Here is a 13,822-nt window from a genome sequence, read left to right on the forward strand (position 1 = left end):
TAAAGTACAAAAAGGGGAGCCTTTGATCCCTCTTCAGAAAGCATGAAAAATGGTTGGTGGAAAATGTAATTTTGGCATTGTTGTATACCTGATGTGGGTGGGAAATCAAGGCAATTTTCTTAAAATGTTTATTGAAGTACATTAATACAATATAAAGCAGGCCTAAATGGACAAATTAAAAAAATGATTTTGTTCTCTTAGTAGAAACTTTATTTTTTCATGGTAAGGTTGACATTTTCATGGAATTGCTCAGCAGTAGATTCAAGCAGTTGTAGTTATCTTGTGTTTGTGCTAGAACAATGTGCAAGAATAAAACCTTTAATTTGTGAGAAAATATTTGACAAGCATTCAACTCTCATTGCATGAATTCACATACTGTTTGCGGATGTGCAAAACTCGTCTGTGAACGCACGTCTTTTGGTGCAGGTGTGTGAATGTGTTTTGCACCATATTTACTGCAGCATTTGTAGCAAAAAAATGTGAGTGCACGAGTATCTCAGTTTGTGATTTGTAGAATTGGATTTGTGCACATGCACTGACGGATTCAAGAAGGTGTAACTGTTGTGTTGTGTTGTGTTTGCGGGAGAGAGAAAAAAATCTACAAGTTTGCAACTTCAAATTTTGACTACAAATTTACTGATACACATGTGTGGCCGACCTCTACAACTACAAGTTCCACTCTCACAGGTGCTCAGTAGATTTGCACCAAAAATACCTTTATAACTGCGCCCGAGTGAAGAATCCGATACAGCCGCCTGGCCGTCGCGAGAGTTTTTTGACACACGTCAGCATGACATCAGAGCAAGGCGGATGTAACTCGGACACATTTCTTATAGCCACATGCATCTCGCGCTGATCACCGGTGATCGGTTCTGCGCAGAATTTGGCTATCTCAAACGAGCCTACTGCTTCCTCTTTCCGGCGTGATGACCTCAATTGTCCTAAAAATGCGCTCCCGTGTACCCTTGTGGACTCGTGCCTAGTGCCCTATAGGTCTGCACTTCCTGACGTCAACAAGTGTGGACTCGGAGAAGGTCCACAAGACCGGAGTGCGCCATTTGGGACAGGAACACTGTCTATGGCCAAGACCGCAAGTGGAGATATTTGGACGCAGCCGTAATCTCTGATCCACAACCTCCAGTAGATGGCGATAATCCTTAATTTAAGAATGCGAGCCGCCAGAAAAAAGAAGAACAAGGGCGGAGTTTATGTCACAGTCAGACGCGGGAAATGGACGCGGCAGAAGTGGAGTTTCTCGCAGAGAAAGAGATTGTGGAAATTATTCCCAACTTCAGTCTCGATAAAATTTATTTAATCGGGGTACGTGCATGCTCAAAAACGGATGTAATATTTCTTTACGTATGGTTGTTGTTATAGATGTAATGTTTTTATACATTATTTTCCTTACAAACACTGACATTTATTCAAACACATTTCTTTAACGTTAGGTTATTACTTTTAAAAGTGACGGCTTTACATACAGTATTTGTACAACCGTATATCTATTGTTACGTATATGCCATGATATATCCACACACTGTTCCTAAACTGTCCGTCACATGTGATTTAGGGGGATCTCGGTCCGTTTAACCCGGGACTACCAGTGGAAGTTCCGGTGTGGTTGGCCCTTAATCTCAAACAGAGACATAAATGCAGGATCATACCTCCTGAATGGATGGACACTGGTGAGTTACGTCATTCATCTCTGATGGCTTGTGATCTCTCATGAAACCTGCATTAAACACAGGTGCTCTTTTGTTTTTAGAAAAACTGGAGGAGATTCGTGAACAGGAGAGAAAACTGGACACTTTCACTCCCATACCAAGCCCATATTACATGGAGCTGACAAAATTATTACTTAACCAGTGAGTACGGCATAAAAACACCGCTAATTATTATTAGACATTGTGTCATCTTGAAGACCCCAAAATTAAAACTCGAATAACATAAAAGTGTTTTAATATAAAAGTTTATAGCCTTAACCCTTTAGGTTATTTAAATTATTGAAGTGATAGTGCACCCAAAAGTTAAAACTGTCATTAATTACTCAACCTCAAATTGTTCTACACCTGTATACATTTCTTTGTTTGGTTGAACACAAAGAAAGATATTTGGAAGAATGTTAGCAACTGAGATTTCTGGGGCACCATTGACTACCATAGTAGAAAGAATTATTGTATCTTTCTTTTTTGTTCTGTTGAACACAAGAAAATATTTTGAAGAATTTAGGAAAACAAACAGACAACCAAAGCATATGAAGCTGTTTTAGTAGCAGACACTCGACATAGACAACAACTGCAATCAATCTTTGTAATCAAAATACTCCAATGCTAAATTTAGATAAAATCATTTTTTCTAATGAACATGTGTAATGTGGAATCATAGCTTTTGGAGGGGTCTTGGTGAATACACCATATTCCTGATATATTTGTATTTTCTGCAGTCATTGTGGAAAAGCATTAAAACTTGACATTTGCTTATTATTAATTGTGCATTATATGCATTAAGCATTCAAATACAGTTTTGTGATGTCATCAGCGCTGCAGATAATATACCCAAAGCCGATGATATCCGCACGCTGGTGAAAGACATCTGGGACACGCGCATGGCCAAACTGAGACTTTCTGCTGATAGTTTTATCAGCCAGCAGGAGGCTCACGCACAGGTAATGTCATTTGTTTACATATATGGATCAGAAGAACAGCAAAAGACCTGTTCAGCCTGCCGCCATGTTGATTCCAAAACAAGGCTGTGAGGGTTAGAATTCAAGAGAGTGCTACACTACACTGCATTGATTTGTCTTGGTTGTTGCCGGTTGTTCGGGCATCAAAACGCAGGAGAAACATCATTTCAACTATTTTCCACAGGACAGACATGGAAAACAGTGATGATTAAAATTAGAATGGTCATGGACTCAGAATATGATGCATTTCTGAGTTTTGATGGCTGACAGACCAATGTCTCAATACAGTGTGATGCAGTGCCCTGGACTTCTATCCCTGTGAAATCATCATCGTGCCATAATACTTATAAGGTCTATACTTGTTGCATGAAACCTTCATTGGTTACTCGGGTAAGTTTAGGTTTAGTTTGAGTGAACGGTTTTCTTTTGGGGCTCAAGAACATAAATGTTAACTACTGCCGCATGGTTACTTGTACTACCCTGTTAACCTGCTCATGAACAGCTTTTACTCTGGGTAAAGCCTAGTTCGCACAAGGGCATGGGTGTACACCGCAAAAATGATGTCATGGTGGAGTGGGCGGTTTTTCGTGTGGAGTGCGCAAGGCGTCATTTTGCATACCGGTGCGCTGTATGGGCATTTCTGATCCATCCATGTGAAACACTTTAAAGGTTAATAGGTAAAATAAACATTTATATAGAATCAAAGAGCTATGTTTTTACTACAGTACAAGTATGTTTTAGCTGTCCACATAAGCTCTTCTCTTGCTGTGTAAAAATGCCCATTTCTATACAATAGTTTTAAGACAACAACATAAACGCTTTGTGGCCGAAACTTAACTTCTGGTACACATCCGCAAAGTCCCTGTATATTATTTCTAAAAACAAGTAAATTCAATTAACTAGCTATGTAACTATGTCTAGCCAGCATTGTTTTGGGTAACCGTTACTTGGCTAAACCTAAATGCGACAAAGTTACACGAGTCATTCAAATTTTTTTTATTTAATATAAAATACAATTCAACAAATTGTTAATTTAATATAATCAATATACTACAAAAACATAAAATATTTATATGAATGTATAATAATATTAATTATATATATATATATATATATATATATGTGTAAATCGTTATATTACTAGCCACCAGCCAGAATATAACACTTTTTACCGTTTTGTTTCAAATTAGCTGCAGAAAACACGCATAATAGTAATAGGAATAGAATTAAACATGCATATATGTTTTCTAATTACTGTATTTGTATTACTGAACACAACTGTGTATTGTATTTTAAGTACACAAGATTAACAAAGGTACATTAAGATGCATAACAACAAATAGGTGTATGAATAATCGTCTGTGGTTTTGTGCATCTTGCACATAACTAGAGCTAGAAATATATTAACTATTGTATAGTAAGTAGCTAATCGGGCTCTTATATTCATAGATCATAAGATCATCAGATAGATTCATAAACGGGACACCGGAGGAAAATTTCGCTTTTCTCCATGTAGTTTTTGACATGTCTGCCAGCTCAGAAAAGCTTAAAGGAAAACATGTTGCCAGTTTAGGTTATGAAGTTAGTGATATTGGTTAAATTTAGTTTCAGATATCAGAAGAGTTAAGATTGATAGTAATAAATATCAAATATATACAGGGCTCTCTTTAACTTTTTTTTATTTAGGAGCAAAGTCAAAACTTTAGGAGCAGACAATTAAAGGTTCTTGAAACATTAACCTTATAACATGCAAAAAGTATGGAAAAGCAAGATAAACTTAGCTTATTGTTTATTCCGAGGATCTGTTGAATGCTTCATTGTGATTGGCTGGCGAACGTTCTAACTGTTTTTAAGGAAGCGCACACCTATAAAGTAGTTCCAGATCTGTCAACCGGTTTCAAATACAGTGGCTTGAAAAAGTGTTCACACCCCCTTCATTTTATACACATTTTGTTATGCTGCTGCCTTATCTTAAACTACTTTAAATTATTTTTTTTTTACATTAATCTACACTCCATGCACAATAATGACAAAACAAAAAACTGATTTTTGACAGCTTTGCAAATTTATTAAAAATAAAAAACATAAATAAGTACATTGCATTAGTATTCACACCCTTTTCTGGGACACTTGAAATTTAGCTCAGAAGCATTAGTTTTGCTTGTTGATGTTTATACACGAGTGGAGTTAACCTGTGCCAAATTCAATTGAATAAGTATGATTTGGAGCGGCACATACCTCTCTATAAAGGGTGCAACAGCTGAAAATGCATATCAAAGTAAAAACCAAGACATGAGGTCAAAAGAACTGCCAGTAGAGCTTTGAGACAGGATTGTATCAAGGCACAGATCTGGGGAAGACTTCTGGAAAAAAATCTGCTGTATTGAAGGTTCACAGAAGCATGTAGCCTCCATTTATCCTCAATGAAAGAGGTTTGGAACCACCAGATCTTTTACTTGACCTGACCTCCTGTCCAAACTGAGCCATCGATGGAGAAGGGTCTTGGTTAGAGCGGTGACCAAGAAGCTAATGATTACTCTGGTTGAGCTCCATGATCATATATGGAGATTGGAGAAACTTACAGAAGGACAAACATCACTGCAACACTCCACCAATCTGGGCTTTATGGCTTAGTGGCCAGACTCAATCCTTTGCTCAGTGAAGACACATGGAAACTTGAAATATGCAAAAACATACTTCAACGAATCTTTCAAACTGTCAGAAACAAGATATTCTGGTCTGATGAATCTCAGATTCATGCATCATGTCTGGAGAAAAACAAGCACTGCTCAACACCTGTACAATACCGTCTTAACAGTAAAGTGTAGTGGTAACAGCATCATGATGTGGGGGTGTTTTTCAGCTTCAGGGACTGTACACAAAATACAGAGATAATGATCATGAAAACCTAGCCCAGAACATTCAGAACCTCGGACAGGGCAGAAGGTTCATTCTCCAACATGACAATGATCCTAAGTACACAACTAAAACAATGCAAGAGTGGCTTATGGACAACTCTGTCTATGTCCTTGAGTGGCCCAGCTAGTGCTTGAACCCAACTGAACATTCTCTGTAGAAACCTGAAAATGTCTGTCTACTGATGATCTCCATCCAACCTGACAAGAGTTTGAGAGGATCTGAGGAGAAGAATGACAGAAAATTGCCAAATGCAGATGTGTAAAGCTTTTCACATCATACCCAAAAAGATTTGAGTCTGTAAAGGTGCTTTAACCATTTTCTGAGTTGAGGGTGTGAATACTAATGCAATGTACTTATTTATGTTTTTTATTTTTAATAAATTTGCAAAGCTGTCAAAAATCAGTTTTTTGTTTTGTCATTATTGTGCATGGAGTGTAGATTAATGTAAAAAAATAATAATTTAAAGTAGTTTAAGATAAGGCAGCAGCATAACAAAATGTGAATAAAATGAAGGGGGTGTGAACACTTTTTCAAGCCACTGTAACTGCACCAAGTTTAATCGAATATCGTTATTCAACTGTAGCCTACTGTCCACCACAGAATACAGATTTAACAACTAACAGAAACATGCAGGGAATCATTAAAATATATTGAATATAGATATGCCTGATTAATAACATTTGATTTGAGATTTACAAACGGTGAAATCAAATTGCACATTAGTCTCTTTTGAACTTTGTGTCATGCCTTTGTTACAGCCATCTCTCAAACTGCAACAAAAGAGGGAGATCAGACGCCACTAATTCTCAACCAAACATTTATTTATTAGTACCAAAAGCAACATCATATAACTATGTGGGCTCAGCTGCCTAACGTCCGGTGATCGCTCAAAGCAACGCCCCACAGTAACTTTTATCCTGGGTCCATCAAATGTCATTTATGTCGGACACATACACACAAACACCTCCAAACGACACCCGATGAAACATTTACGCACAGCCACAGCCTTGGGACATCACCTCAAAATCAAAAGTAAAAAACAAAGCACTAAATGGCGCGTTTAGCTTATTTTCATTTCTCATAATGGGAAACTCCGCTCAGTTGACTAGCATGAAAAGTCGCAAATACGACTGAATTGGTTGCACTGTAGAGCCCTGATATAAATATCAGTAAAGTGTCAGGTGATAAATCAGGTGATAGGCAGAGATACAAACCGCAAGGCAGACAGGAATCGGCCAGTAGAATATCATTTGACATAACAAGTATATCCCTTCTTACTGGAAGTGTTCTTATTTCCCATTGATCTAATGTTGCCTAAGAATCCCTTAAGGGATTTAAATTGTTGAACTGTCTAGGCTAGCGGTTCTCAAAGGGGGCCACCAGATGGCGCCAGGGGCACCACAGAAATTCTATCATTTTTATTTTACCTGTATGTACCTTAAAAAATTAGTAATACAATATAAATAGTATTAATAAAATAATCAACACAAGCCACATACACTGACGAAACGACGTGAGATTTATCAGCATGTCTCTAACAGTCATAAGACTGTAGGCTTTTAGATAGAGGACGTAATGTGGATGATGACTTGAGGGTGTGCTTGTCCCAGTATTGATGTGTGCAGTATTTATTATTTAATCTTCCTGCATTGCTTTATTTCTTTAAAAAATATATTTCCCTATTGTCATTTATACCCCTACTAAGCTACTGATGTTTTGCTACAGTACTTTCAAAGCCTGTTTTATTACTACATCAAAATGTAATGTTAATTCTGATTTAGAATGTTAAATGTTGAAAGGAAATATTAAAAATATCCATTTACTATGGAAATAGTAAATTAATGTTTAGTGTCATTTATGAAATATAGAATGTATCATACTGACAAATTGCTGTTCCAACTTTGTTTAACTTACTATGTTATGGGTTTAATTAAAATTCTATGTTTTAGATAATATTGTCATCAATTTTCTTTGAGGGTCTTTAATCTAGATTTACACTCACACTGTCCAGGGTAGACAGTGGCACAAGCCTCATTCTTAATGGGCTTTATTATTGTGCCACACCATTCTCATCCTGTATTAACAGCATCCGTTCTATTGTCTTGTTGCATCGCACTGTTCGCGTCCAGTGTAGACACGGGTGTGTCAGCATTTTTGATCATATTTCATTTTGAGTACTGGACAGGTTTGAAAAAAAGAGTACTCGGGGGTGGGGCATGAGCAGGGGGCATGTGTGTCATGACGATAATGAAGATTTTTATTATAACTCTGATACAAAAATATATGTTGATAAAACTATGACAAGATTGAGTAAATAAATAAATTAACATATCGTTATTAAAAAAATCACCATCAATGTTTTTGAAAATGCAGTTAACATTTCAAAAGAAATATCAACGTGAGGTGAAGCGTCACTTCACAGGACATCTCTGCCATGTTGCATTTCTGTCTATCAGTGTCTGACGGTAAAGGCTCTTTTGTTCGTCTGACTTGTCTGTCTGATAGTAGTGGTCTCATAGTAGTGGTCTCACCTGACATTTTGTGTTTAAATATAAAGCGTGAAGCTCAACTTTCATAGGAATAGATTGAAAACACTGATATTTCTCACCTGATATTTCTTTGCCCTGCTCTGTGATGCTTTTTATTTTCTTTTGCTGTGTTCTGTGCTCTAAAGCGCTTAAGTCTTTTGACAGTTCAAAAATGTGATTTTTTATGAAACCTATTGGTTTTGATGCCTTTTTTAAACTTAGCGATAGATGCTATATACACTACTTTCACTTACTGCATGTGAAAATTGCATATTTTCTTAATGCGATTTAGTGTAAATAACTGCTGCCTTTTTAAAGAGTCATGTGCCCTCGTGATCTTTAATCTAAACCTGAAGTGGCTATATTCTCTGTCGTCACTTCCACTGCACAGGGCAGTTGAAAGGAGGTGCCGTGGCTCCGTGGGGTGACAATCAGAGGTGTAAAGAGCACCTGAAAACCATACTTGAGTAAAAGTACAGATACCTTGCAGTGAAAATTACTCCATTACAAGTTACAAGTCACGAATTCCAAAACGACTTAAGTAGGCTACTTTTACTCATACTGAATGTAGGTTCAAAGCAGTACTAGTCCACAACACTTAAGAGACATGTCAGTGAAAAACTGTTGATTCGTGAGTAGAGCAATCGCATCAAACTGACAAACCTTAAAATTGCAACAAATCAAGGTCCACTCCATAGCCTACGTCTATTACAAACACCCAAGTCTATAAGGAATAAGGAAACCAATATCCTTTAAAAAGGTCTCTTCAGTAAAACGGATAAATAAAACAATGTTAAGTAAAGTCAAGGCCTTTTTGTACTGGATATGCTGGTTTTGGCTTTATCGCCGGCTGCAGTCATGCCCTCTTCCACATAAAAACCCAGCGATGTCAACTACCTGATAATGCACCCGTATTCACATAAAGAAGACATGTTGACAAGTTTCAGTAGGGCAAAATGCACAAGATACAGTACCTTCAATGCCCTGTAAATAGCAATGTTGCTTCTGTAGCAGAAATAAACTGCTGCAGAAAAAGTTAGGTGCCATGCAAAATGTAATGTGTAATTGCATTAGTCATTACAAATGTAGTAAGGAAAGTGTACATTTACTTGATAAAAAATGTAGTCCAGTAGAGAGTAAAAGTTGCTAATATCTTTAATACTCAGTTACTTTACTTAAGTATCTTTTTGGCTACTTTATAGTTGTACTAATTACATTTACTCCAATACTTTACACCAGTGGGCGACAATCTGTGGATATGGAATTTTCAAGTATGATCTAAGCATAGAAAATGTAACTTGACCGACTACACCGCATACAAACCACCAACCGGAAGTGATTCCAATCAAACCACCTTGTGCGAGGTTTTTAAATAATTTATAAATTCATATTTTTATTAAATATTAGTGCCTGCATGTGTTTTAGTTGTATGTAAATTTAATCAGAGCATTAAGACAATGAACTGTGTCTTAAAATCATGTGACTTCAAGCACTGATTTGAAAAAAGATTTGTAAAGGTTTAAAAGCTTCATGAAGCAGTGTTACAAAATCACTATTGAAAAGCGACAACTTGGAAGGTGCATTATAGATTGCACTATAGATAGTATTTGTGCCGTTTCCACACTTAAAAAACGGCTCCATATCTGTTTTCTAATGCACTGTCGCACCCATGCAGCAGCAATCTTTAATATTCTGTCAGTCACCTCCATCATCTTGCAGATTTGTCCATTGGCTGTTTTGACAGTACTGACCTCATTATCCCGATTTAATATCCTAAATGTCAAACATGTTAGAGAAAAACCGGGGCCACCCCGATCATTTCAGAGCACATTGGGAGATGTAAGATTCGATCTGTGAATGCCTCACATTAGGCGATAAATTGGACAGAACATCGGATTTGATCGAGGGCTTGAACACGATTTTTTCAAAGATTCTCGAGGGTAACATCTGGCCTAGAATCCTGTAGTTTGAGGCTGGCTTTAGTTTTTCAAGCTATTCTGCTTCAGAATAGTTTTAATGACCCTTTTTTTATATAGGATTTCAGATTTCTGTGTGTATGTGGTCAGAAATTCTTCTGGTTCAGATTCACTATTGTAATATCTCTGCATATTTCTTCTCTCCCTCTAGCTGGATAATCTCACGCTGATGGAGATCAATACCACACGCTCCTTTCTGTTGAATTCTCTCAACTACATGTATAAACTGCGAAAAAACCTGCAGCCGACCAGAACTCATGACTACTAAGATGTTCGAAGTCTTCCACAAGACTTAACTTTCATATTTACACATAAAGACAGACAATAAAACTGGTTTCATGTTATAAAGGCTAATGTCAGAAGTGTCTTTACAATGGACTACTTAAATCATATTGTAAATAAAACATTCATATTTAGAGATGTTAGTTTTGTCATCCTTTTGGTAGTTATTTGATGTTCTTCAAACTAAATGTCCTCTATGGAAAATCTTCAACTTTACCAGCCCTACTGCCACCAGGTTTTTGCAGTGAAAAGGGTTTGTTGACGGACTATAGTGATTTTAAAGTTAAAAGTCATTACTGTTGGATTGGATCATAGTCATTCAAGCTGTACTTTTAATATAGCTGATGTGTTTTTTGTTTCTGACTTAGAGCTCTGACTTGGTCATGTAAATAAAAAAAAAATTGGATTTTCTGATTATGGCATGAACAGCCACTCATCTCGGTTATTTTATTGTTCATGAAATTCTAAACATAACATTAATAAAAATGAAACATGTTTATACATGATGAATTTAGTTCATGGATTCACATTATATATAAAGGTATTGAAGCAATAAAAGTATGCCAAACTAATTTTGGAAATATATATTTTTTTGTATTTTTTATTTTTATAATTCAAATTACAGCAATATATTCATAAATACCTAAGTACTACAATCAACAAAGAATATATTACATTACAATGAATTCAAACAAGTACATAAAAAAGTAGTACATAAAAAAACATGGTTTCACAGCATCTAACATCCTCCATTGAGTTTGGGGGTGCGTGCATGTGTTTGAGATGTGGGCAGATTTGTGCCTGTTCTGATCAGGCTGTGGTAGTGCTTCCTCAAGCAGAGAAACACAAACAGCTGATATTGTTTAGGGCCAGCCTCCGATTTGTAAACATTAAACCACCGAAGATGGCATTTATGTGGCATGAGACAAATAAACTGATGGCACGTCTGCTTGGGGTCAAACCATCCAGAGGAAATGACAGCGTAACCAGAATCCTTAGAAGATGCATTTCAGACACGTTTTTACCTTGTACAATAAACGTCAAGGTGAAATTAGATTAAAAGATGGCATGTCTATAACACCGTTCTGTGTGTTGTGTCATTTATGAGCAACATAAGCCCATCTGATGAAGGTGGAGTTAAATGCCAGCAGCCACTGAAAACAAACAGGTGTTTCATTTTGTACATCGAATACCAAAATACTAGAAAAGGCAAGAAAAACATGGCAGGCAGTACAGTTTAAGGCCTAAATTCATTGCATTTGTCATTGAAATTGGGCTGTTAAAATAACTCCTTGATAACCAGTGAAGGCAAAAATTGTAATAAATTAAATTGGCAAAGAACATCATCCTTAGGCTTTCTTTGGAGTGTTCCAATTCATTAATGTGATGTGCAGGACAAAGAATTCTTCACTTTTAATCATTTTTGGCATGCCACCTCTTAAACTTTGGCACAGTACAACTCCACATCTCTCGAACAATGTCTCAGTGTACATAGGTGAGCAAAATATTGAGATTGCCATATGTAATATAGATGCCCTTAAATCTTACAGTAGGAAACTGAAATCCAAAGACGATTGCTGCATGCTGCTTCATGACTGAACAAAAAACACAGTCCAGAACGTGAGACAGGTGGCAACTCTAGTTGTTGAGAAATGAAAGTAGGTATCATGGGTCATACATTGGTGGGGGGGTCATCAGAACGCAGCACTTCAATTATTTGGAGTGATGATGCATGGCCTTGTGGGTAAAGAGGAAATGAAGTTGGCGGTAGGTCCTGGGCCCATTGCTACTGTAGTTCACACAAAGAGGAAGTGAACAAGTGAGCAGCCGAGCGAATATAAGAAAAATGGCAGGCTGTTTTTCTTCCAAAGAAAAATGAATTAAAAACATACAAAAGCCTTTTTTGTTGTTGTCTTGATATTATTTACAATACAATGCTGAAGCACCTCTTTAAAAACTTTTATTCTAAATCTTGAAATAAAACATTTTTCTTTTATTTATTTGATGTTTTTTTATTTATTTGAATGTGCATTTTCTGCTTGCCAAGATCACAAGTTGTCTGTCACAGTACCACCAGACAGTTTATCAGGGTCTTTAAGTGCATTTCTTGGTGTGCTCTCCACAGTGAAGAGAGATGGCAGGTGGGCAGAGCTGCATTTGGTTTGGCGTTCTGTTCTCTATGTGATAATATGTGGCTGTCCCTGTAGTTGGATGTGTTTGGAGGTTTTCTGTGTTCACGGAGTTCAGCGGGTGGCACCTTCACGGGCCAGATTTTCTGTTCAACCATCTCTCTTCAAGTTCTTCGAGTGGACACAGCAGGAGTCTGGGGATGGGAGTTTAGCTGGGGTGTGGATGATGGTCTGGGTGGGTGGTTAGTGGTCCTGTAGGGTGTCACCTGGGTGGATAGCCCTTGAAGTGGGCCCTAGACCAGGGAGTCTGCGGCAGTGTCAGGCACTTCTTAAAGTGCTCTAGCTCAGCGTGTAGCTTCTCCCTTTCGGCTGCCAGCTTCTGCTTTTGAGCCATCAGCTCCTATTAGACAAGGAATACCATCGCTGCTCAAAAAACACATACTAACAGAGAAATCTGAAGTGGAATAGGAGACTAGACTGGAGAGGTGTACAGTACAGATTATTAAAGGAGTAGTTCACTTGAAAATCATGATAATTCATGACACTCATGATAAATCATGACACCCACGTGTCATACAAAGCCGTCCGTGTTTATTTCTTCTGTCGAAAACAAACTGAGGCTTTTGCGGGAAGGTTTCCATTTAATGCACTTCAAAGGGGGACTGTTGGTTGAGGTCCAAATTTCCGTTTCATCGCAGCTTCAAAAGGCTCTAAACGACACCAGTCAATGAATAAGGGTGTTGTCTAACGTCTATGATTAGTCATTTTCCAAGAAAACGAAAAAAATGATATACTTTTTAAACATAAATATATGGCTTGCTTCTGCCTGTATTTATGTTTAAAAAGAATATAATTTCTTTTGCTTTCTTGGAAAATGACCAATCGTTTCGCTAGACAACTTTATTCATCGGCTGGTGTCATGTAGAGCCTTTTGAAGCTGCGATGAAACTGAAATTTGGACCTTAACCAACAGCCCCCGTTAAAGGTCCAGTCAGTAATATCTAGCGGCAAGGTTGCGAATTGCAACCAACCGCTCACTCCACCTCTCCCTCTCCCTTTCGAAACACTACAACGGCTGACAGAACATGGCGAATTACATGCAAGGGGACCCGTGATGTATGTAAATAGAAACAGCTCATTCTAAGCTAATTAAAACATAACGCTTCATTGTGTAAGCCCTTTATACACCTCTGAAGACATAGCTATGTATATTATATTGCATTTCTATCAATAGATCATCCCAAAAATTACACACTGGACCTTTAAAGTAAGAAGCCTGGAAACCTTTCCTCAAAAGCCTTAATT

The 13,822-nt window shown here is 37.4% G+C and overlaps 2 protein-coding genes across 5 annotated transcripts in view; one reads left to right on the plus strand and one right to left on the minus strand.

The window, feature by feature from the left end:
* Positions 1 to 789: 789 nt before the first annotated feature.
* gins2 (GINS complex subunit 2) lies at positions 790 to 10,841 on the plus strand. The gene is made up of 5 exons (XM_057347540.1): positions 790 to 1,320; positions 1,571 to 1,685; positions 1,766 to 1,865; positions 2,539 to 2,665; positions 10,258 to 10,841. Exons 1-5 carry the CDS (start codon positions 1,231 to 1,233, stop codon positions 10,372 to 10,374), a joined length of 549 nt encoding a protein of 182 aa, XP_057203523.1. The 5' UTR covers positions 790 to 1,230; the 3' UTR covers positions 10,375 to 10,841.
* Positions 10,842 to 10,992: 151 nt separating this feature from the next.
* gse1b (Gse1 coiled-coil protein b) overlaps positions 10,993 to 13,822 on the minus strand; it is a 375,321-nt gene continuing 372,491 nt past the window's right edge. Inside the window, exon 17 of one of the 4 annotated variants that reach the window (XM_057347520.1) lies at positions 10,993 to 12,917. In XM_057347520.1, coding sequence (XP_057203503.1) covers positions 12,780 to 12,917 — 138 coding nt within the window. In that variant the 3' untranslated portion in view covers positions 10,993 to 12,779. The remainder of the gene's footprint in view (positions 12,918 to 13,822) is intronic. The other 3 variants (XM_057347519.1, XM_057347521.1, XM_057347522.1) reach the window with 3 other exon arrangements.

The sequence above is a fragment of the Triplophysa rosa genome, linkage group LG12, assembly GCF_024868665.1.
Source record: "Triplophysa rosa linkage group LG12, Trosa_1v2, whole genome shotgun sequence".
In the NCBI taxonomy this organism is placed as follows: Eukaryota; Metazoa; Chordata; class Actinopteri; order Cypriniformes; family Nemacheilidae; genus Triplophysa; species Triplophysa rosa.

Excerpts from the sequence above, each read along its gene's own strand:
- gins2 (XM_057347540.1), top strand. The coding sequence starts at position 1,231 with ATGGACGCGGCAGAAGTGGAGTTTCTCGCAGAGAAAGAGATTGTGGAA. Across the intron at positions 1,321-1,570 it reads ATAAAATTTATTTAATCGGG|GGGGATCTCGGTCCGTTTAA; the intron begins GTACGTGCATGC and ends CATGTGATTTAG. Across the intron at positions 1,866-2,538 it reads ACAAAATTATTACTTAACCA|CGCTGCAGATAATATACCCA; the intron begins GTGAGTACGGCA and ends TGATGTCATCAG.